At 38.2% G+C, this 24,905-nt stretch overlaps 2 protein-coding genes across 6 annotated transcripts; both read right to left on the bottom strand.

Annotated features, from left to right (window-relative positions):
* Nucleotides 1-41: 41 nt before the first annotated feature.
* On the bottom strand, nt 42-11,867 carry EMB2739 (embryo defective 2739). 3 transcript variants are annotated; one of them, XM_089167508.1, is made up of 5 exons: nt 7,595-11,867; nt 6,447-6,577; nt 6,149-6,262; nt 3,809-4,012; nt 42-1,237 (listed from the first exon to the last, which is right to left on the bottom strand). In XM_089167508.1, the coding sequence occupies exon 1, from the start codon at nt 11,658-11,660 to the stop codon at nt 7,686-7,688; it is 3,975 nt and encodes a 1,324-aa protein (XP_089023634.1). In that variant the 5' UTR covers nt 11,661-11,867; the 3' UTR covers nt 42-1,237; nt 3,809-4,012; nt 6,149-6,262; nt 6,447-6,577; nt 7,595-7,685. The 3 variants fall into 3 exon arrangements, with proteins under 3 accessions (XP_089023634.1, XP_089023633.1, XP_089023635.1); XM_089167507.1 differs by having other exon boundaries at nt 6,149-6,271; XM_089167509.1 differs by lacking the exon at nt 6,447-6,577 and having other exon boundaries at nt 6,149-6,271.
* A 1,499-nt stretch (nt 11,868-13,366) lies between these two features.
* On the bottom strand, nt 13,367-23,555 carry LOC149007920 (bZIP transcription factor (DUF630 and DUF632)). Of its 3 annotated transcripts, XM_089165473.1 has the most exons (7): nt 23,341-23,555; nt 22,109-22,239; nt 20,646-21,754; nt 20,038-20,109; nt 17,984-18,192; nt 15,672-15,895; nt 13,367-15,052 (listed from the first exon to the last, which is right to left on the bottom strand). In XM_089165473.1, exons 3-7 carry the CDS (start codon nt 21,739-21,741, stop codon nt 14,395-14,397), a joined length of 2,259 nt encoding a protein of 752 aa, XP_089021599.1. In that variant the 5' UTR covers nt 21,742-21,754; nt 22,109-22,239; nt 23,341-23,555; the 3' UTR covers nt 13,367-14,394. The 3 variants fall into 3 exon arrangements, with proteins under 3 accessions (XP_089021599.1, XP_089021597.1, XP_089021598.1); XM_089165471.1 differs by having other exon boundaries at nt 13,368-15,052; nt 20,646-22,239; XM_089165472.1 differs by having other exon boundaries at nt 13,368-15,052; nt 20,646-22,239; nt 23,302-23,555.
* Between the last annotated feature and the right edge of the window lie 1,350 nt (nt 23,556-24,905).

Genomic DNA, 24,905 nt, shown 5'->3' on the forward strand with positions numbered 1-24,905 from the left:
CACAGGAGGACGAGCCAACAAAGGGTCTTGAAAAGCACTCATTCATATATTCCAATCAGGTCCCCCAGTGAAGACACTGGAGATTCTGTGGAAAAAAAAATACAACAGTGGATAAACCGATGCAACATATTACATTCATTGAAACATTATCAGAGAACTGGTAGTGATTGGTGGATTGTCTACTTGTGACTCCTCATGTTCACAAATCTGTAGAAATAGGTTTACCAAAAAAAATAATCTGTACAGGGGCAGCTACATAATTACTTGAGTGAGTCCTTTCTATATTTGCCCTAACTACTTTTTCTTTGGTATTGTAGACCATGCAAATAATAATCATACAAGAATCCTCAGGACCTCCACCCACTTATCATTTATTCTCTAATTTACAAATGAGATAGCCAAATAAATTCCCAACTGAAACACTTGATAGGTTGATAAATCACCCTTCATCCCTGCTTCAACTGAATAGTGAGCCCTCAGCATTTCCTTCTTCCTTCTCTATGTGGTTGCTTCTTTTTTCATTTTTCTTGGGTGTTTCTAAATAATCATCCATCTCATGAAGACATCCGTCTGCTTTGTTGGTAATCAATTTTAGCTTCTCGAATGGCATCCTTAAGCTCTATATACATATCTACACTGATGACTGAGCTAAGTAATTGAATTGCTCAAGAACACCGACAGAGCTTGATTGGAAATGATCCAAAACAGGATCCCAGTACTGTGTTGATTCCTCTCCCAGAGCATTACCTGTTGCTTCATCATTGCCAACTGCTTTCCTGGCTCACAAGAATGAATTCAAAGCTTTCCCTCAGCTTTTCTCTTGGCAAGGCAAGAAGCTTGTGGTCTCTGCTGCTAACACCTTTACAGAATCTGGTACATCTTTTGTTGGTAGGGCCTCAAGTTTTCCAACCATAGACCACATGTGATATATATAGGAGGACCCAGGTCTCTCAAGGGTTGATCAGGTATCCACCTTTTTCTCCTAGAAATTTTTCTGTGGAATAAATACGCATTTGTTGAGCCATCCATCTATTGCCCGCATATATGATTTCTGTGCACTGAACCACTTTGTGAAGCATGGAGATAGAGAACTCAATTCGTATTCTGGATGACAGAGAGCACGTTGATGCGACTGTGACTGCAAAGACAATATGGTACTCCCATTGGTATTTTCTATTCTGATGACAGTTAACTGAAATTGTGGCATTCAGACATCGTTTCCCACATTCGACTTAACCTGTAAAATGAGAGTTGTCAATCAGAGTTCAAACAAATCTTCTGGATTTGTGTTAACTTGTCAATCAGAGTTCGGATTGCAAGCATGTCAACAGAAATAGGAACACAAATTGAGAATGCTTAGTACAAAGATGCAAGTTCAAGGTAGAACTTTCTTGACTTTAAAGACCGAGATTAGATAACTGTTAATATTGGACTATGCATTGATTTATTTGTTTAGTTATTTGTAAACTAGTTATGTGAATAACAGTTAACTATTTTGGTTTGACCAAAAAAGAAAGGTTAAGTATTTTGATTTGTTCAGATAATGGATAAGGAAATTTTAACCGGTATGGAAATCCCATCAACCGGAAAAAGAAAAAGAAGAAGATTCCATGATTAATTACACATCTAACTAAACTAAGGTGGGATAAGAAAGCAATCCAAGACATTGGCATCAATGTAAAGGATATATACAGCACTAAGAAATCATACCCTAGAATCAATTCCTCAAGTTGTGGTTGAAGCTCATTGTCCCTCAATTCCTCAATTCTCTTTGATATCAAGTCAATCCTGTGAATTGCAACTCTAATTCTTGAGTGCAGATCCTTGACGACAGCAAGAGTCTAGTAAATCCTGAAAGTTTTTTCTCCATTCAACTCTAGCTGCCTTCGCAGTTTACACTAGTTGTCATACTCACTTCTGATCACTCCACTAGCTCGAAAAGGTGTTACAGCCTCCAGCTAAAAGAACTGGAATTACTGTATGAGTTTGAAAATAATTACCATTTTTTATTGTGAAGAACATAACAGTTTCAAAGTAGTTTAATAACCGAGATCTGGTTCCGATCATGAAAGAAAGACAAGACACCTTCACAATGTCCAACTTCTTGGCTTGGCCACATCAACTCTTTCTCATCTTGTTTTGATAAATCATATTATGCAGTTTTTATGAGACCTGCCTAATTGGAAGCATCTATATATTCTTATACCCATAACAACAGGAGAGAGATTATCCAGAGAAGCATCCGCAGAGAATCAGCATTAGAAGGTGTTTTAAAAGCATTAATATCAAAACAGCTTAAGCTGAAACAGATGCTAATGAGACAAAATATGAATTTACATCTTATTTTATCTATACGAACCAATACTTAACACACATGGTAAAATTGTATAATCAACTTCATAAAAAGAACTAGATAAAAGAAGAAGCTTGGTGGCTGCACAACAAGACAAAAGAGGTTTAAGCAAGAGCTAGGGTATGCCATCATGTCCAAATAAGATGTAGAACTCCCCCATTTGGATCAAGCAATATAAACAGTCAATTCATAAATAAGTTTCCATGTCTAACCTGTGTGGGTCACTCACATGTCCAGACAGACATCTAGACAAAAGATTTATGCAATACTTCCATATTGCCATTAGCTAATTGTAAATTACACTAGGGACCATTGATTAAACTGAAATTTCCAGATTCACTCAACTGGGTAAGATTTTTATATCCAAGCGTCAAAACTCCAGCAAGTAGTACCTAGCTGGAATAAACCTTTATGGTCTTGCAAAGCCAGTCCCAGTAGGTACAACCTTTCAGACTTCCAAATAAAGTGAGAACTCTAACCCAAAAAAGAAAAAAGGGAACAAGAAAGTGAGAATTGAGTAAGGTGACGAGAAAAACGCCAAGGCACTTCGATATGCTCCATAGATGTTTGTACAATTCCTGTGGATCTTGGATGTGTTTGAATCCAACACTGTTTGCAGTGTTCACTGAATGGCGGTCCACCTTCTCAAGCACCTCTATCATATACTCAGCCAATAATCTGTATAGCCCACCTTTCTGTAGTGGGCTTGCACTATCTGAAAATCCCAAAAATATTCTTAAAACTATTAAACCCAAAATGAAAAGTTCTTGGCCCCTACAACACTTGGTCCATGAAGTATGGCCCAAAGGTGATAATTTGCCTGAAAGTTTCAGTAAAATATAAAGCTGAATAATCAAGGGTGTCAAATGGTAAGGTAGTCTTGAGACTCTTGACATATGCATCTATGGTACACTTGAATGAAGTCATGTTTACGTAACAAGTCCATTGTTATAAATAATAAAGCTGGTTCAGCAGTACCAGCTAGAGATGATCCCTCTACCATTAGACAAATATGATTAGCTATGGCTTCTTCTAAAATATTATTTCAGCAAAACATCACCCAAGTTAACTTTACTGGACACAAATGTTTGTTCAATCATCTCCATGTGTTGGCCCTGTGATGTAGAAACCAAGACATCTCCAACTGAAAGTAAGTGACTGAAACCCAAAAGTGTATAATTTACGCTCTTGAACCCGCTGATAAAGGCAGCCTTCACCTTGACACGTCACTTGGTTTTGGCCGCAAAGGTAGTTTCCAGATACATAGTAAGACATATACCAATGGCTATTCTCAAAAACAAAGTGGCATCAAAAGTTTCCGGCAGATATTTCATCCAGGCAAGTTAGTAGTGTATGCTATTTAATTCACCCAAGTAGATACATAAGAAGGAAATAAATCAAAGATTCAATAGAACAATTGTAATTATCCACAACAGGGCTAAATTTTGTTTTTACCTTGACTTCATCATAAAGCTTCCTGCTTCCTCTCCCATGCATTAATCTGAGGTGGAGGCAAGACTGCAGAAATTCATGCAAGAATTACTGTTTATGTCCTCAATATTTTCTTTCGAAGCTGATCCAAGAAGATTTCCCGGACGACAAGGAATGGGATGAAGTTGTCCTATGCCATTAAATACTTTACTGTTGTCGCAGCAGGCTCTGTATAGATGTAACAAAGATGAGGAAGAACCCAAAATTACAACGATTAAACTTACTAGATTTTAGATTTCAAACTTCAGTGAAGAGGATAGTTTACAGGTGCTTAAATAATACAGGTCAGTATCAGTGACTGCAAAATTGCAATATTTAAGACACCAATGTCTTCGCATAGAAGACCAAAAATTTTATTCATCCGAGAGAAAAAAATTCACCACATAGCATCTGTGCTGTAGTAGCAGGCAAGATACTTATGCAACAGGTATATTTCTATATACAATAGTCTTACAAGTCTGTAATTGATAGATAACACATTAACATCACACGTCCCATGGGAAGGCAAACTTGACCTATTTAGCCAACATGGAGGGTTAATGTCTCCAATTCAGTAACTGATAGACAAGTTCAGGAGTAAGAATTGAACAACTGCCAAGTGCTGGGGACCATACAAATAATTAAATTAGAAGCCATATTACCCTTTATCTAATATGAGGTGCTAAAAAAGCCAATGCTCTTATTTGTTCAATATTTGTTCAAAGAAATGTCAATGTGAGCAACTTTCTGACAGGCTAGGTATAAGGATTTTCCTTAGATACTCTCATCTGGAATCTCTGGTACGAATCTCTGGTAAAGGTAGTCGTTTTGGGAGACAGTTTTCTAGGCAGGCCCTGATTCTGCCACATGGCCTGGTCAGATGGGGCTTTGATTTTGGGGATGAGTGGACGCCCCTGCTTACTCACAAGTCAAGTATCAGCTTGATCGGACATGGTAAACTGGCAACTTGGAAATTCAAGAATAAGGAGAGGACACAGGCCAATACATAGATAACTGAAAAATACAGGGTGCACAGTCATACCTAGGAGGGTATTAGTCATGTGGCTAGTCTTAACCATTAATCCATATCCAATGGCTACAATGAAACTACTTCGATAAATCATTATGTATCTCTGACACCAAAAGTTAATCACGCATTAATTGACAACCACATAATAGAACAAAATGGCCCAGGGGACCCCTCGCAAATGAAACATGTGAGTCTTCAAAAACACCTATGTGATCCAAATCTTTATTGGTAATAAACAGCAAATATCAACCTACTAGCAAAGTAGCAAGTGACAAAATGCAAATTAAGCAAGCACATTGGAAAATGAAAATTCTATTTGTGTATTAGGGTACTACCATAAAGCTATTACTAAAGGTCCAAATCAATAAGCAATAAGGACGTAAGAACATACTACTAAATAAGTATGTACATAGAGTATATACATATAACATATCCAAACTACTGTTATTCTAGTAACAAACTAAAAAAAAATCTAAAATAGTGTTAACCATTAATAATTACTAAGCATTAAGCAACAAACAAAATCCTTATTGTTCTGCATTGCCCAAGAGGCAGACAACTCCCAACAAATAAATTTACAACGATCCAAAACTAGGTCATTTTTTATAGTTCTTCGTTATCTTTGCCACCATGAAGAACAAAAGACAATGAACTCTAAAACTGAAAATATCATTTGCAGATTTGACAATTTGTAGATTCTAGTCAAGTTGTTTCTCTTCTATTTTTCCACTTCATTTTTGGAGACTTTGGAGCCTAGTACATATGTTTGGTACTTGTTGCTCTGCTTCTTGTTTCCAGAATGATCCGTCTGATTCATTCTCCACTTTTTTGAGTAGAAAGATATGACTGAAGATGTGAAAAATCGTAAGAACCAATTGCAAGAAGAGATATAAGAGCCTCTAATAAAGTATGAAGGAGATGAAAACAGCACATGCACCAAAGAAATTCACTCAATGGTTTACTGGAGCACACTTGTGGCTGAGACCGGTGCTTTTGGATTTGGGGCTTGTGTAAATGTTCTGATCCATAGATCTCTACCTTCAGTTCATTTTTCTGAGAAGAAAAACTAATCCAAAATACTCAATTCAAATCTGAGTAGCAGATGACTATATTTATCCATCCTCATTTATCTGAAGATACAAACTCCTTAGCCTTCTTGCATTAAGATATTATTCAAAGCAATAAACTTTGCTGAAATCATGATATTCCATCCAAAACATACAACCCAGAATGAGAGGAATATAAGTAGTTGAACAATAGATAAACTGAGGGGAGAGGTGGGAGCATGGTTTTACCTGTGACATCCCAGAAAAGAAGGATATCCCACAATTTGGTCATGTACTCAATTCCCTTTGATTCACTCAGAAGATTAGGACTAGTTGCTTGTTGAATGCTTAGAAAACAGATGACTGGCATCCCTAGGAAAAAGATAAGGAGATTGTGAATGATAAATCTGCAGAGGGAGATAGAGAGGAAAAGAGCATTTATACACCTGCTTTAAAGACAAACTATCTGCAATCAAATCATACAGATCCAAAACTATGGTTTACTTGGTTCAATCTAAATCTAAAACCTAACAAGTGAAATACTGACCCAGTGACACACCAACCGCACTCCTTCCCTTTTTCCCACATTTTTTGCCTTTCATACCCTGCCAAATAACAGATGAGCCCTACGGAGAGTAACCTGATTGTGGAGCACTCATCCCTTCTGGTTGAGCTGATCTGCGAGCACAAGTCTCAAAGAATCAAACAAAACAGGGAAAAAGAAGTGGAAAGGAAATGAAATAAAGGTGACAAAGATTGGAATTTGGAGAAAGATACAAATGTGTGGTTGATAAACCCTTATTTCTCACTGACTCCATACCATAAGTCTCAATAAGATTCAAGTCTGATGAAAGGAAAAGTGTTGGCCATACCACCAGTTTTTAGTAAAAATAGCAGCAAACAAGCACAGGGCTGAACATGAGAGCAAGGGGGTCTTTTCCAAAAAGGGAGGAGAGAGGATGACACATGCTGGGCACCCAGATAACGTGCCCAGCCTTTTCCCCTGGGGAAAAAAAGAGTGATAAAAGTTATCATTTTTTACAGCCTTTATACCAGAGCCTCAACAAGATTCAGTCGATCAGAAACCCCAAATTGATGACAAGTAAAATGAGAATCAGTAAGGTTGGGATTCATATGAAATCAGTGTGCTGCCCCTTGAAATTCAGCAATTGATGCAAATAGAGATGAAATGCAATTCAACATTGGTATTGTAGATATATGGAAGATCTATTGCAGATGCATAGTAACATTTTTGCTCATCTTCACAAATTAGCTCCAACCCATCACGTGATGCATAATTAAACACAGGTCAACAATCTCAAAAGGAAAGGAGTATAAAAATTGGGTCTTACTAGGAGAAAGACCATCTAAAAAGTACCAATTTGAGATGAAAATAGAAAATTATTTAAAGAACTTCTAACAAAGTAGGACAAAGTAGGGAAGGAAAAAAAACCCATCCCATAATGGCTTCCGTTTTGACAAATCTCACCTTTTAAGAAAGGTTTGTTATTACAATAAGTACTCCAATGTTTTCTTTTTCCCTTAACTAATCTACCAACTCTACCATTTATATATTTACTATTCCCTTCTGCCTATTAATGCACTATCCTGTCAAAGAACCTAGCAGGGTAATGGACAAACAAATCAGACATATAAAAGCACCAAACAAGATAGCTTTTGGAACAAAAAGAGTACCTGACAAACCTCAAATCCAGTTCCATGGAATGTGAACCTTTGACCATAGACTCCAACGGTAACAATGAAATTCACCTATTTCTGACAGTAATCATCTGCTGTTGTGAGTTGTGGCTAGCTCTGACAATTTGGCTTTTATTTCTGGAATATTTACATGTGTGTTGTTCAGATAGTTAATGCTTTTCAACCCTTGTTTATCAAGAAAATTCAAGAACTTCAAGATGGTAGATTGGTTGACTCTAAACCCATCAGAAATAGAAGATATTGAATGGCCATTCTTCTTGCTGACTTTCTCCAAACATTTAGCAAAGCTATTGAATAACATTGGGGCATTTGAGACAGACCAACTAGCCAAGATTGCTGCAGAAAAGTCCTGAAAAGCATCATTGGCTAATGACATCACCACATCAACAAGCTCAGGTGTGGGAGCACAAGAACCAGACAGCATCAGAAGTCCTCCTATGGCAATGGAATGTACATTTGGATCTAAGACCCCGAGGTGGAAGAAGTCCTGAACTAACTTATCCACCCGAACATTAGAGACTGCTAGCTCCAATCTCATCAAGCTCCAGAACTTCTGCTGTTCCACAAAGCCCCAGTTGAGAGAGATCTTAACCAAATGCAATATATTCTCAGTGTCCTCTCCAAAGATAGAGAACTTCTTCAAACCTATCTCAAGCTGCACACTGACTAGATCTTTGTCACTAAATCGGTCGATAAGTAACTTTATGATATTTTCATGACCAACAGATAAATCAGAGAGATGAGAAAACATGCTGTGGAATAACACCTTCAATCTTTTCATTTCCCAGCCACAACAAGTCATTAAGTCAGAAAACAAGATCTTAGCTATAGAAGTATCAGCATCCTTACATGAAGTATTGCTCAACAACACAAGGAAACGTCTGTAAGCAGCAAAAGCACTTTCTACCAATTTAGCAACCAACTTACCATCCACTTGATTGACATCAAGAGAATCTTCCTTCCAGCCACTCATAAAAGAAAGAAATCCATTAGTGTGGCATCTCAATAAAATCATTTCCGAATAACTTAGCTTGGGGTAGCTATTTTCATCCCTAGCATTCCTTGAGCATCCCAACGATTCTGCCTCATCAGCAAGTCTTGATGCATAAGATAGTAAGCGTGCCCCCACTGGACAACCATTTTTTGACCAGAACAGAAACATCTTCTGCATCCTCTCATTTTGAGAAAAGATAAAGGCACGCATAACTAGGGCTGTTGCAGAGAGAACTTCATCATCATAATTGGCTTCAAGAGGTGAAAACATCCTATACCCATTCAATCTGAAAGATTCAGCCATTTGACTAACTAATACTTCCACTCTGGGATCAAAGTCATCAACAGCTGCAGTATCAAGTATTTGGTTACTAGAACTTGCAAATGACGATATTATCTCTTCTAAAGTCCGAAGTCCCATTTCATTTGACTGCCTAATGTTTTCTTGACATTTTTTAATCAAATTCCCCATGATACTGAACTGCTCACCATTTACTGGAATGACTTCACTGCAAGAAGTAACTGGGTTATCTGATATAGAAGTTTCAGCAACCTTATCATCAGATTTGTTTTCTCTATCACATGAAAGAGGCTTTTGCTTGCTTGGAACTGATGTCTGCCTTTCCGAGCTTGATGGTCTCGGAAAATTCATGGGTGGGACGGAAGCACAAGGAACACAAATGGAAGTTCTTTGCTCGCTTGACACTAAGATCTGCATATCCAAGCTTGATGGACTAGGCAAATTCAAGGGTGGAAGGGAACCGCAAGGAACACAAGTAAGAGTCTTTTGCTCACTTGAAATTAATGTCTGCTTTTCCATGCTTGATGGACTTGGCAAATTAAAGGGTGGGAGGGAACCACGAGGAACAGAAGTAGGAGTGCCTTGCTTGCTTGAAACTGATGACTGCCTTTTCATGCTTGACGAACTTGGGAAATTCAAGGGTGAGATGGAAGCACAAGGGACACAGAAAGGAGTTCTTTGCTCGCCTGACATTGAAATCTGCATTCCCGAGCTTGATGGACTTGGCAAATTCAATGGTGCAAGGGAACCAGAAGGAACACAAGTAGGAGTCTTTTGCTCACTTGAAATTAATGTCTGCTTTTCCATGCTTGATGGACTTGGCAAATTAAAGGGTGGGAGGGAAACACGAGGAACAGAAGTAGGAGTGCCTTGCTTGCTTGAAACTGATGACTGCCTTTTCATGCTTGACGAACTTGGGAAATTCAAGGGTGAGATGGAAGCACAAGGGACACAGAAAGGAGTTCTTTGCTCGCCTGACATTGAAATCTGCATTCCCGAGCTTGATGGACTTGGCAAATTCAAGGGTGCGAGGGAACCAGAAGGAACACAAGTAGGAGTCTTTTGCTCATTTGAAATTAATGTCAGTTTTTCTGTGCTTGATGGACCTGGCAAATTTGAGGGTGGGAGGGAACCACAAGGAACAGAAATAGGAGAGCTTTGCTTGCTTGAAACTGATGTCTGCCATTCCATGCTTGATGAAGTTGGGAAATTCAAGGGTGGGGTGGAACCACAAGGGACACAAAAAGGAGTCCTTTGCTTGCTTGAAACTGATGCTTGTTTTTCTGTGATTGATGGACTAGGCAAATTCAAAGATGAGACAGAACCACAAGGAAGACAAGGAGGGTGTGCTTTTGAAACTCCTGATTCTACACGAGGAAAGATGTTTGCAAGCCTCTCTTTAAGAAGTGGAGAAAGTTTACTGCAAGAGATCAACGCATCCAACGAGTGAACCACTCCTTTCTTGACAAGATTACAAAAAGCTGATGATACACCCTGAGATATAACATCCTCCCGTTTAACATCGTAGTTGTCCATAAGAAGGAACAGGAACTCAAGAAGGTTGCAAGTAATGTCAACGTACTGAGGAATTGAATTCACCATCAAAAGGATCGCCGGTTCAATGTTCATGATATTATCAATATTCTCATCAAAGAACAGCCAATCATATAAAAGGGCCAGCTTAACATTGGCTTCCACATGATTTTTCCTACAACATGTCAATAGCCAACCTATGACGGCCCATCTTGGAACAACATCTGACTGTAGAATTTCATTAGGAGGGTGATGGGCACAACATATGAACCGAACAAGGTCACAGATAATGGTCTCTCTTTCAGGTGTACATAGGAACTTCCTAGCAAACCACAACTGGTAACGCTTCTGCCTCCCCAACTTCACATGGGTCAGTAAGAACCGCAACTGGTTTTCCATCTCTGGGGTAATCCGGAGTAAGAGATAACGGCTAGATGTCCTTGAGTGGTAAAGCTGTGAAATGTCTGAAAATCCCGGCACCCTAAATTCACCAGGATTCAATAACAAGTCCTTCCATATAGCTCGAAATTCAGGAATATGTACCAAGTCCTGCAGAAGACGAACAAGATCCCTTCCAATCCTCAAACACAAGCTAAATTGTTCCTTCAAAACCCTAATGCAAAAATCAATCTCCAAGCGCTTCAAGGCTTCTAACTGCGTGCTACCACACAATCTATAATGTTCGGATAACAAACGGAGATACGTAAACAGAGCATTCGTCAAAACGGACGGTTCTTCCAAAAGCCAATCCCATTTTGCCGATAAAACCTTTAGTAATTCCATGCATAACCACAAGTTCCAATTACTATAAACCCCACCAGTTATTTGCCTCATCAGGGAAGTTAACAAATTATCAACCCCAATAGCCGAAACATCGATGAGCTCCGAAGTAACCCACATCAGTTGAACCCTAACAGATTCGAGCAGTTTCTGGTACGATTCATTTACTATCTTGATTAATAAACTAACGAAGAACTTGTACCCATCAGTTACGATAGCATTTAAGTGGATAAAATGGGTTTTGGCAAAGTGAGGTTCGACTAACATACCGAACAGGATTGCCCGATTGAGCTGCAAGTATTCTTGTGGAGATGGAATCGTTAGAGGGAATGGCGGTTTCAGTTGATTCTGAAGAAGCACGAAATCTTCCCTCAGCGAGACCTCCGTTAGGTTTTCGGCTTCAAATGGAGCAGTTTGGAATAGTTCAGAAACCATGTTTGATTCATCAACAGTAAGATAAGCGAATCAGAGATACAAATTGATACAAACTAGAAGAAAATTAATGAAAGAGGATGAAAGGCTGAGCGGATAATTACATAAGACAACGTTGATTTCGAGATGTCGAATTTTGCCGGGAAATCAAAACAAAAGAAGTTTGAAATGACCTCACACAGCTTCAGTGAGGTCGAACTGAAGATGGTACAAAGAAGAAAGCTTACCGATACCCACACGGGCGACACCGTTTTAAAGACTAAATGTAACGTAGTTCGTGACATTTACGTCGTGTCACAAACATATCCTAGCCCCTCATTTAATCCGATGGAATTTAGATGACCTCCCATAAGGGAAAAGGTATGTGCTCCCTTGATGTTTCTATATCATAAAATAGAGGATGAACACATATGAGACCCACTAGATATCGAGTTTGGATCACTTTCTTATTGGAGGAGCATAAAATTCGACTATTTTTTTCCTCGTGTATTTTGTGTGAGACCTATATCTAAAATGATAAAATAATTCAATAGTAGAATATTAATTAGTTATACATCAGCCCCACACAAAATGTATAGTGAAAAAGCGTCAGAAGAACACAGAGAGGTGATTCGAACTCTTAGACATTCCACCCCTGATTCATTTTATCAATATTCGAATATAGATCCCACTCTTAATTGTTTGTCGTAGAATCGTCAAGGAGTACATTCCTCTCCCTGATTGGGCAGTGACGTGAACTCAAAACAAATTTTCTTCCTGGCCATGTGTAGCTTTTATATCCGTTTTAGAGGCTTGAGGGGGCAAATCCTCCCGCCATTAATAATGTGAGCCTGGGTCTATTAAAAGAGCACTAAGACTTGTGATGATCACCTTGATGATGACCAGAAAAAAGATAACAATACTAACTTCTTTTTTATATGAAAAGAGAGGATGCAATGGTGGTAAATCTTATGCCTCCCGCTAGGTAGTGTTTGGACTTTCGAGTTCAACCTATGCAAGCACTAGCCTTAGCCCCGTCAATGCAACTCCACTGGAGGCTTAGTAAAGTCCACAGAAGCCAATAGTGATCCCACATCCAGAACAAACAAACAACACAACTATTCAAATCGAGAAACAAATGAGCAAAGGAGATTCAAACCTACCAACGGGGGTTGGTCCAAGTGGTAAGCAGCTTGGTTCGCTTAAGCAAAGTTCCAGTTTTGAATCCTTGTGGATGCAAAAAATTCCCGCTGGGAGACTCACCCACTACAACCACGTATGCGATGCGGGTCAAACACCGGTTTATATACCGGGGTTGGCAAACCAAAAAAAAAAAAAAGGAGATTCAAACCTAGGCCATAGATGCTACCAGACTGTTTGGTAGTAAACTTGGCACCACTAGACCCCCCCCTAATGGCATGTAACAATATGAATCCAAGATCTTGAAAAAGTGCCATATGATCTTTAGTTGCAAAAATAGAGAATTCTAGGGTTTTTGTTTTTGAAGGTGAATCAATTGGTGGAAATTGAATTACATCACCATGAATTCTGTCCAAATAAACCAATTCACCGTTCATTGAAATGGTTTCGTAACTAAAAATCTCCCCATCAATGAGAAATCCAAGGTTCCAGGACTATCTCTCACCCACCCCTAGTAAAATCAACTCCAATAAGCTAATGTCAATTAATTCAAATACCGATTCTTATGATGGACTGCCAAGAGTGGTGGTCTAGTGGTTCAAGCTTACTCTCATGCGGTATAGTAGTCGCCATGTCTCAGATTTGAATCCCCTCTATTTCTCGCATTAAGCAATTGTGTTCTCTTTGACCTAAGCATGTGATCGCTATTGGCTTTGTGGACTATACCAGGCCTTCGGTGAAATTATGTTGACAGGGCCAGTGCTTACACTAGTAGTTCACAGGACTAATGCTTGCATAGTCAAACTCAAAAGTCCAAATGTTGCATAGCAAAAAGTGCAACGTCGCAAGTACTACATGCCCTCTTTTGCTACCAAAAAAAAAAATCCTCAGGACGGCAGGACATGAAAAGAATCAGGCATAATGGGCTTTATCTGAGCATCAGATAGGGATCAGCCAGACCAGAGTTCGTATGTTTTTGAATCCGTGCACGATTGCCATCCACTGCTGCTGCCCTGTTCCAAGAAGACTCAAATGTCATCAAAGTTCTAATGATGAAGAAGGCAAACATGAAAAAAAATGTTTCTGGAAAGCACTCGTTCATATATCCCAACCAGGTTCCCCAGTGAAGAGACTGGAGTTTCTGTGAAAAGAAAAATTCAACAGTGGATGGATAAACCGATCCAACATATTAGATTGACTGAAACATTACCAGAGAACTACTTGTGACTCCCCATGTTCTCAAATCTGTACAAATTTAGACAGTTACTTGAAACAACTCTTCATTATGAACATTCAACAGGTGGACATACAACAACTACACCTTCACAACAAACACCCCCCCCCCCCCCCCCACTTCACCTCTCCCTTCTCTTGTCTTTTATCACTTGGGTGAGATGCCCTAACTACTTTTTCTTTGGTATTTATTGTAGACTATGCAAATAATAATCATAAAAGAATCCCAGGACCTCAACCCACTAACCATTTATTCTCTAATTTACAAATGACATAGCCAGATAAAATTCCCAACAGAAACACTAGATGGGTTGACAAATCACCCCATTAGGATCATATCTGCCTCAACTTAATACTGAACCCCCAGCAATACCTTATTCCTTCTCTATGTTGTTCTGCTTTTAGCTTCTTGAATGGCCTCCTGAAGCTTTATATACATCTTCACTGAAGACTGAGCGAAGTTATTGAATTGCTCAAGAACACCAACCAAGCTTGATTGGAAACGATCCAATCCAGGATCCCAGTCCTGTGATGGTTCCTCTCCTAGAGCATTACCTATTGCTTCATCATTGCCAACTGCCTTCCTGGCTGACAAGAATGATTGATTTGAACCTTTCCCTTGGTTTTTCTCATGGCGAGGCAAGAAGCTTGTGGTCTCTGCTGCTAACACTTTTACAGAATCTGCTACATCTTTTGTTGGTAGGTCATTAAGTTGTTCCAACCATACATCACATGTTGCATATATAGGAGGACCCAGATCTCTCAAGGGTTGCTCAGACCTCCTTTTTCTCCTAGAAGGTTTCTGTGGAATAAATACACATTTGTTGAGCCATCCATTTATTGCCCGCAGATATGATTTTTGTGCATTGATCCACTTTGTGAAGCTTGAAGATAGAGAGCTCAATTCATGTTCCAGATGAGAGGTAGCATGTTGATGTGATTCTGACTGCAGAGACAATTTGCTCCCATTGGTATTAGCTAACCTGATGACAGTCAACTGAAGATTGTGGCATTCAGACATCATTTCCCACATTCGACTTAACCTGTAATTTGTGTGGACAAAGGAAAAACAGTTACCAACAGGTCAAAGCATAAAAGAGACAAGTGAAGAACTTTATCAACAGATGCGTCAGAAGATATTCAAACAAATCTTCTGGGTTTGTGCAACTTGTCAGTCACAGAGTTTTGAAGGCAAGCATGTCAACAGAATTAGGAACAGAAATTGGGAATTCTGAAGTACAAAGATGCAAGTTCCAGACAGAACTTTCTTCTTGACTTTAAGATTGAGATTAGATAACTGTCAACATTGGATTCTGCACTGATTTATTTGTTTAGTTATTCATAAACTAGTTACATGGATAACAGTTAACTATTTTGACTTGCCCCCCCCCCCAAAAAAAAAAGGCTAGGTATTTTGATTTGTTCAGATAATGATATGGAAGTTTTAACCGGCATGGAAATGCCATTGACAAAAAAAAAAAAAAAAAAAAAAGATTCAATATTCCATAATCAATTATCTAACTAAAATAAAGTGGACTGGTAAAGTAATCATTAAAAAAATTGATTATAAGATTAAATATCGGACAAGAATCATATCAAAATCAAGTAATCCAAGACATTGGCATCAATGTAAAGGACATGTACTGCACTAAGAAATCATACCCTTGAATCAATTCCTCAAGTTGTGGTTGAAGCTCATTGTCCCTTAATTCCTCAATTCTCTTTGATATCGAGTCAATCCTGTGAATTGCAACTCTAATTCTTGAGTGCAGATCCTTGACAACAGCGCGAGTCCTATCAATCCTGAAAATTTTTTCTCCATTTGACTCCAGCTGTCTTAGCAGTTTACACTTGTTGTCATACTCACTTCTGATCACCCCACTAGCCTGCAAAAGTGTTATAGCCTCTAGTTAAAAGAACAGGAAAAACTTTATGAATTTGAAAATAATTACCATCTTTGACTGTGAAGAATATAACAGTTTCAAAGAAGTTTAATAACTGATATCTGGGTCCAATCATGAAAGAAAGACAGACACCTTCAAAATGTCTTACGTCTTGCCTGGGGTACATCAACTCTTTTCTCATCTTGTTTTGATAGGTCATATTGTGCAGGTTTTTGTGATGCATGCCTAACTGGAAGCATTTATGTATTCTTATACCCATAACAACAGGAGAGAAATCATCAAACAGAAGCTTCCATGAAGAATCAGCATTAGAAGGTTTTTCAAAAGCATCAATATCAACAAGAGCTTAAGCTGAAACAGATGCAAATGAGACAAAAGATGTATTTATATCTTATTTTATCTACATGAATCAATACTTAATACACATGGTGAAATTGTATAATCAACTTCATAAAAAGAACTAGATGAAAGAAGAAGCTGGTGGTGGCACTATAAGACAAAAAAGGTCTAGGCAAGAGCTATGGTATGTCATTATGTCCAAATAAGATGAAGTAATCCCTCATTTGGCATCAAACGATATAGACATTCAATTTATGAATTGTATAATCAACTTCATAAAAAGAATTAGTTGAAAGAAGAAGCTGGTGGTGGCACAATAAGACAAAAGAGGCCTGCACAAGAGCTATGGTATGTCATTATGTCCAAATAAGATGTAGTACTCCCTCATTTGGCATCAAGCAATATAAAACGTCAATTTATAAATAAGTTTCCATGTCTGACCTGTGTGGGTCACTCATAAATCCAAATAGATGTCTAGACAATAGATTTAAGTGGTACTTCAATATTGCCATTAGCTAATTGTAAATTACATTTGTGACTGTTGATTAAACTGGAATTTTGAGATTCACTAAATCTGGGTAAGTTTTTTATATCCTAGCGAGAGACCTCCACCAAGTAATACCTAGCTGGGAATAGACCTTTATGGCCTTGCAAAGCCGGTCCCCGGTAGGCTACAACCTTTCTGACTTGCAAAGAAAGTGAGGATTCTAACCCAAGAAAGAAAAAAGGGGAAGAAGAAAGTGAGGATTGAGTAAGGTAACGAGCACAAAGCCAATGCTCTTTGATATGCTCCATAGATGTCTGTTGATTTCTGTGGGTCTTGGACGTGTATGAATCTTTTTACTTTTTTTCCAAAAAAAAAAAAAAAAAAAAAAGGTGTATGAATCCAGCCTATTGTTTTCAGTTTGCACTGAAAGATTGTCCACCTTCTCAAGCACCTCTACCATACCCTCAGCCAATAATCTGTGTAGCCCAGCTTCCTGAACTGGGCTTGCACTACCTAAAAATCTGAAAAATAATCTTGAAACTTTTAAAACCAAAATGAAAAGTTTTTGGCCCCTAAACACATAGTCCATGAAGTACAGCCTGAAGGTGATAATTTGCATGAAGTTTCTTAAAAATATAAAGCTGAATAATCAAGGGTGTCCAAAAGGCAAGATAGTCCTGACATATGCATCTGTAGTATGCTTAAATGAACTCATGTTTACATAGAAAGTTCACTGTTATAAAATAATCAGCCTGATTTAGCAACAACTGCTAAAGATGATCCATCTACCATGAGATGAATATGATCAGATTATGACTTCTTCTAAAATATCATTTCAGCAAAATATTACCCAAATCAACTTTGCTGGACGCAGATGTTTGTTCTATCATCTGCGTGTTGGCACTCTGATATAGAAACCAAGACAACTCCAACCGAAACTATGTGACTGAAACCGAAAAGTGCCTACTTTATGCTCTTAAACCGGCTGATAAAGGCAGCCTTCACCTTGACGTGTCACTTGGTTTTGGCCTTACAAGGTAGTTTCCAGATACCTAGAAGACGTATTACCAATGACATACTCAAAAACAAAGTGGCATCAAATTCTCTGGCAGACATTTCATTCAGGCAGGTTAGTTGTGTTATGCTATTTAATTCACCCAAGTAAGATATATATAAAGGAAATAAATCAAAGATTCAACAGAACAGTTATAATTGTCCATATCATGGTTAAATTTCGTTTTTACCTTGACTTCATCATAAAGCTTCCTCTCCCATGCATATAGCCTATCTAAGGTGGAGGCATGACTGCCGGAATTCATGCAACTGAACAAGTTACTGTTTATGTCCTCAATATTTTCTTTTGAAGCTGATCCAAGAAGATTCCTGGATGATGAGGAATGGGATGAAGTTGTTCTGTGCCACGTTAGGTACTTTACTGCTGTAGCAGCAGGCTCTGTATAGAGGCAAACAAAGACGATGGAAGAACCCAGAATAAGAACAAATAAACTTACTAGATTTCAGATTTCAAATTTCAATGAAGAGGATAGTTTTACAGGTGCTTAAATAATACAGGATCAGGATCAGTGACTGCAAATTGCACTAATTTGAGAAACCAATATCTTCGCATGGCAAACCAATAATTTATTCATCCCAAAAAAATCACCTCATAGCATCTGTGCAGGATAGTAGCATGCATGATAACGTATGCACTATGCAACAGATATTTTTTATATACAATAGTCTTACGAGTCTGTAATTGATAGGAAAGCACATTAAGATCACACATGTTCCCTAGGGAGGCAAACTTTACCTATTTAGCCAGCATGGAGGGTTGATCCCTCCGATTCAGGGACTGATAGACAAGTTCAGGAGTAAGAATTGAACAACTGCCAAGTTTCGGGGACCATACCAATAATCAATTTAGAAACCGTATTACCCTTCATCATAACATGAAGTGTTAAAGAAGCTAGAGCTCTTATTTGCACAAAGAAGCGTCAACGTCTCAAACTTCCGAATTTTGATGGAATAAATTATGAGGACTTGGTAAACTGGCAAGTTGAAAATTCAAGAACAAGGGGAGGGTGCAGGTCAATACATGGATAACTGAAAAATACAGGGTGCATGGTCATACATAAGAGGGTGTTAGTGTCTTAGTGACATGGCTAGTCTAAACCATTCACCAACGGCTATAATGAAACTTCTTCAATAAGTCATTACGTATCTCTGACACCAACAGTTAGTCACGTACTAATTGACAACTACATTAGAGAACAAAAAGGCCCAGGGGAACCCCTTGCATATGAAACATGTAAGTGTTCATAACATCTATGTGATCAAACCTTCTAGCAAGTGATAAAATGCAAATTAAGAAAGCAGATTGGAGGATGAAAAATATATTTGTATATTAGGATACTGCCGTAAAGCTATTCCTAAAGGTCCAAATCAATAAGCAATAAGGACGTACGGACATACTACCATGTGTGTACCATACCCAGAGTACATACATATAACATATCCAAACAACTCTTATACTAGAAACATACTTAAGGGAAAAAAATAAAAAAAGTGTGTAACTATTAATAATTACTTAGCAACAAACAAAATCCTTGTTGATCTGCAGTGCCCAAGAGGCAAACAATTCCCAACACAATGATTCAAATCTAGGTTATTTTTATGGTTATGGTAGTGATACTCAGCAAATACAAGCAAGAAAAAACTAAGATTCAAGTTAAACTATCAATGTTTCAAATGCATTACTTGTGGCTTTGATGTCCGGCATCTTCAATGCAGATTTTTCCTTGTTTAAACTCCTATGTTGATCCACTTGGGGTCTGACTGAAAAATAATTAGAGTAGGATTCATAGGAAGAACTTTACTTCCTAAAACCAAGAGTTTTGGGCTTTGGCAGCTTATGTATAGGTTGTTCATGAACCATATTGGCTCATAACAGTAATGTATATAAAAGTTTTTATGTATAGTTATCTACTGTACTGACGTGGCCAATCTCGATATTTATCTGCGAGCTTGATCTGTATTATATTGCGACTTGATACTATTACTAAAAAGTACTAATAGTCAGGGGGAAAAAAATGGGATGACTGATAATCACAATCATCATATAACAAATAACTTTATCAGCAATATTTTTATTTCAGAGTTACTGCATGCATCATCCGACAGAAAATGTACATTCAAGTAAGTAAAAATCATGGCTGACAGAAAATAAAGAGTAAGACATAATTCAAAAGAAATATGGTAGAGTATCAGAAGTAGCATAATAAAAGAAATATAGTCTTGCCTTCAAGAACTTGGGATGGATCTTCCCCACAAGAAAAACAGGCCTTCAGAAAAATAGATGTCCTTGACTGCCCTGCCAGACCATAAATCTCCCTATTAGAAAGTCATATTCCACATTCAAGGGGCAAGCTTTACAAGGAAAAACAAACCGAAGTTATTACTCGAAGAAGAATCGAAAACCAGACACTACTGCTATCCTCCTCCCCATTCAACATCATTCAACATGCACATCCCCCCCCCCCACACACACACACACACACCAAAAAAAAAAAAACCAATCCACCCGAAAAAAGGGATTTCAGACCTTCCAAATGCAAATTTTCACATGCATGACTAGACCACTAAATAACAACATGGGATTGTGAGGACTATCAGGCAGGTATCTTGAAGTAGGGGATCACCAGCTGCTGATGGTTCATGACTCACCAAGTGCATCAAGTAAAAGAAGGGTTGATGATAAGTGTCACAATTTTCAGAATATACCTCAATAACATTCACCACCACCTAAATTTCATGAATAATATAACATAACTTGAAATAAAAAGAAGAGTCCACATAACAAATCTCTGGCAAATAAAATTAATACATAAAATGACATTAAAACCTTACCTTCTTTCCCAGGGAATATAGGACGAAAATGAAATTTATTTGCTTCAAGCATCCGGGGAACTTCTCTTCCAGATTCTGAAGCCTTGTGGAAGAGAATTTCAATTTCTTTTATGCTTGAAAGGAAGTCCTTTGGCGCAACCTTATTTTCGTTTCCAGCTTCTTCGTCTTTAATTTTTTGGTCATCAATAGGAAGTGGAACCACAGAAGCTGTGGCCCTTAATGGTGACAAATCAGGGGACTGTGTTTTATCCTCATTCAAGGGTTTAGCATCTCCAGCTATACTCCTGGCAGATGGAATAGAAGGAGAGGTATTAGTTGGTTGAGAATCCAATACCCTGTTGCGGTTTTCAAAGCTTCGAACAAGATTTTCTGTAGAAGGTTCATCAAATTCATCTTCAGACTCCTCTGAATCCATGCTTCCACCAAAAGAAGATTTCAGTTCTTCCTCTTCTCGTAAACGCATTGCCTCCTCCCTAATGCGTCTTATGTCATCATGATTCTCCAACCCATCATCATTCAAACCCCTCCCATGTTGAAAAGAGAATTCATTGTCTATTGAATCGGAAAGGCCAAAATAATCCCAACCTCCCTGAGAATCTTGAAATGATGATGTTACTGGTAGATCAGCAGATGGAGGTGTGAGATTCTGCAGCTTACTTGAGGATGAATTTAGTGTCCTAGTTATTGGAAATGGTCTCTCTTCAACTGTTCTTGAAGAAACATTGCCTGCTTTCATATGGTTTACACGAAATCGGCCAGAATGGGGAGGTGAAGAGTTTGGAGAAAAGATTTCCGCAGCATCTACATGCTGTGATGCAGATAGTGGAGAGCTTGAGAACTGAGAAAGGGACTTCTCTGTTAATGCAAGTGGTTCGGGTGTTGCACTGGTGGAAGTATACAGGGAAGACTCCGTTGAAACTTCAGGTTCAACAAACTTTCCCAGCGCAGTCCCTGCATTTTTCAGTGACTGAATATATGTAACATGAGTAGCTGCTAGCAAACATCTTCCATCAAGTGCTTGTTTAACAAACTTCTTCCTTTCACGGCATAGTTGCAATGCCTTATCTTCTTCTGGTTTAGAGTTTGAGGCTCCCATTCCCAAGATATACCTACAATGAGGCCACTACCCAGAATCAAAGAAGTCTCGACAGATTCAGAGAAACAAGAATTCCCTATCTGAACTTCAAACTCAATTTCCTCAAAGACTAAAAATCATTCACAAAGGGTGAAGCCCTATATTTGACTTGGACAATAGGAACAACAGATGATCACTGCCTTTATCTTTCTTTCAAGATGAAACTTTCATGATAATCCACATACCACCAAAATTCAAGGTTCCAATTTCAGCCAAAGTAAACTAGACTGCAATTTTGGTTACAGTTACCACCAAATATCCACTTCTCTTTTCTTATTTATATTAAGGACTCAAAATCCATAGGAGATCATTTTCTAGAGCAGTATACCACAGTGCAACTCAGATCTCATCTTCAGTTATTCACTGGACAGCTTTGTTTCGGAAACCCATATTAAGCAGAAGACCCAGGTATCACACTTAGAAAGCACAAACATCAAGTTTTTTCATCTTCCAGAGCATCTGATAAGACAAAAAACAAGAAATCAACAAAACAACAATGAAGTAAAATACTTTACAGAGGGTAATTTAAACAGAGAGAGCAAAGTGAGAAACAACTGTAGATAAGTACACATAAAAGCAGAAGTTGAGAAACAATAATTCGTCAGAAATAAAATAACTTATAATAAAGGAAAAATTGACAAATTCAACTCACCACAGAAAATGGGAAAAGAGACAAAGAGGGTAAGTCTACTAAAAAAAGATGAAAAATTATAACAGATGAAGAAAATCTTTAGTTCTTAAATCAAACACAAAGAATCTCAGAAAGGCACTGTGGAATAAAAGAATTTGCAACAAAGACTAAGAACTAAATCCCAGAAATCAAAACTCCGAAACATTGGATTAGTTCCTCCTCTCAAACAACACACTAACAGATACTGTTTCAGTAAGTGCTAAAAAACCCGGAAAGCTTATCGTACTTGTATGTGTTCACCTTTACAAACCAAAGCAAAGAGAAGCAGAAAAGACCAAAGCCTTCTTCAGGGTTCTAGACTACGATAAAAGTGAAAATATAAATAAATAAAAATCTAAGAATCTTAAAAGCTAGAAGTTTCCATTAATTTTCTAACCCAACTTAAATTTACAATTTTTTCTTTTACAATTAAAAGCAACTCTCAAATTTCCCTGCTAAGAACAACTTCCAGTCATACCAAAGCCCGTGAAAGTAAAAAACCCATGTCTAAGAATTCCTCAAAGACTAATGCTCCTGTTTCTTCTTGTCAAAATCGATCAAACCGCGACAAATAGAACCAGAGAATGACAGAAATTCAACATTTGGAGCAACCCTACATGTTACAGTTTGAACACAAGGTACTTCAATTCAAAATCAGTAAAGACCAAATTCAAATCTTAGTTACACAAGGAAGCAGCATAAACATCTATACTGAAAGCTTTAGATTTACCAAATTTGGGGAACCCAGAAAGCAGATCATCACAATGAATCCAAATTCAAAACCCATCAAAATCCCAAAAAGTAAAAGCAGAATTCTCGAGAAACAAAGATGTAATGAAAAGAAGTAGTACCATGAATCGGAGTTTGGGAAATTAAAGCAACTACCGTACCATAAATCCGTGGAATTCAGAGAGGATTCCAACTTCCATGTGAGAGAATCATGAAACGCATGGAAAAGATATCTACAGAACTGTGTTCATAGACAAATCTTCTCTCTTTTGCTGGCTCTTCATGCAGAAAAGCATTGAACTTGGAAACCAGAAATGAGACACAAGTGTGTGTCTCTGCGTGGACTATAAGCCGTCTCTCTCTCAGATAGAAAGGAAATTTCTGAAGGTTGACGGTCTTGACTAACCGGGGTAGATATGTAATTTAAGAGTCTCAGATATTACCCTTGGATGTGAATCTTTTTCAGTAAAATTCAAGATAGTATAGATATTCTAATCTAAGGGCCAAATGATGGATTTCCACGTGGAAGACCTGCTTGCTGTTTTAACAGCTGGCTTTGGATCCACCGGACCGAAGTACTAAACCGGATCAAACCTTAGTGGACCAACCACTCCAAGCAATTACGCCTAGTTTTTTTTTTTTTTTTTTTTCCTCTTCGGTGCTTTACAGCTTAAGGATCCGTTTGATAATTCACCGAAAAATATTTTTGACATTTTTTTTTGGTATAAAGGGCTTATCAAGTTGGGGGGATGGTTATCAAACAAATTCTGGCCAATTTTTCTGTTTCTCGAAACAAGAAACACCAAAAATTGTTTTGAATGAATTATTAAATGATTTTGACGAAGTGTATTTGGTTTAAATAAAAGATTTTATAAAGAGGTATCCATGGAATTTAATATTCTAAACATAAAAATTCTGATAAAACATCGCTTCTAGTTTCTTTGCTTTTAAAAATAAGTTTTATCAAATTGGTAAAAAAGTGATTTTACTTCTAGACATAATCAGGGCTATTTTGGATGTTGCTCCGAAGCAAAACAAAGACACCTAAGGGCCTGTTTGGTTACTTGAGTTTGTAGATTTCAAAAATTTAGAGATTTCAAATCTACAGACTTCAAATCTCTAGAGTCATGGTTCGTAAAATTAACTGTTTGGTTAGTTTGAATTTTTGGAATGAAATTTTAGTGTTGGAAAATATAATATCTGGACATCGTAAAACAAATGAACATACAAACAAAAAAAAAAAACTTATCTTTTTTTAAACCTTCACCCCCCTCCCAGGGGGGGGGGGGGGGGGCCCCCTCCCCCCCCCCCCCCCCCCCCCCCCCCCCCCCCCCCCCCCCCCCCCCCCCCCCCCCCCCCCCCCCCCCCCCACCCCCCCCCCCCCCCCCCCCCCCCCCCCCCCCCCCCCCCCCCCCCCCCCCCCCCCCCCCCCCCCCCCCCCCCAAAAAAAAAAAAAACTAGATTTATCCTAAAAAAATATTTATTGAATTATGGTTCAAATCTTTAATGCTTTGATAGTATGGGTGAAACTGGACCCTGGAACACGGATTTGTCCTCACACCTCATTAAATCTATTAGATTCACGTTTTTAGTGTAAAAATGTGAATCTCTAGATTTCATGAATCTAAGGATTCACACAACCAAACAGGTAAAAATCTCCCATTTGTGAATCCAGAGATTTCAAAAAGCCATTTACGAAATCGATCAAATAAGGATGAATCATAGT

The sequence above is a fragment of the Hakea prostrata genome, chromosome 8 (genome assembly GCF_041222555.1).
Source record: "Hakea prostrata isolate BN-2017 chromosome 8, UWA_Hpros_2, whole genome shotgun sequence".
Lineage (NCBI taxonomy): Eukaryota > Viridiplantae > Streptophyta > Magnoliopsida > Proteales > Proteaceae > Hakea > Hakea prostrata.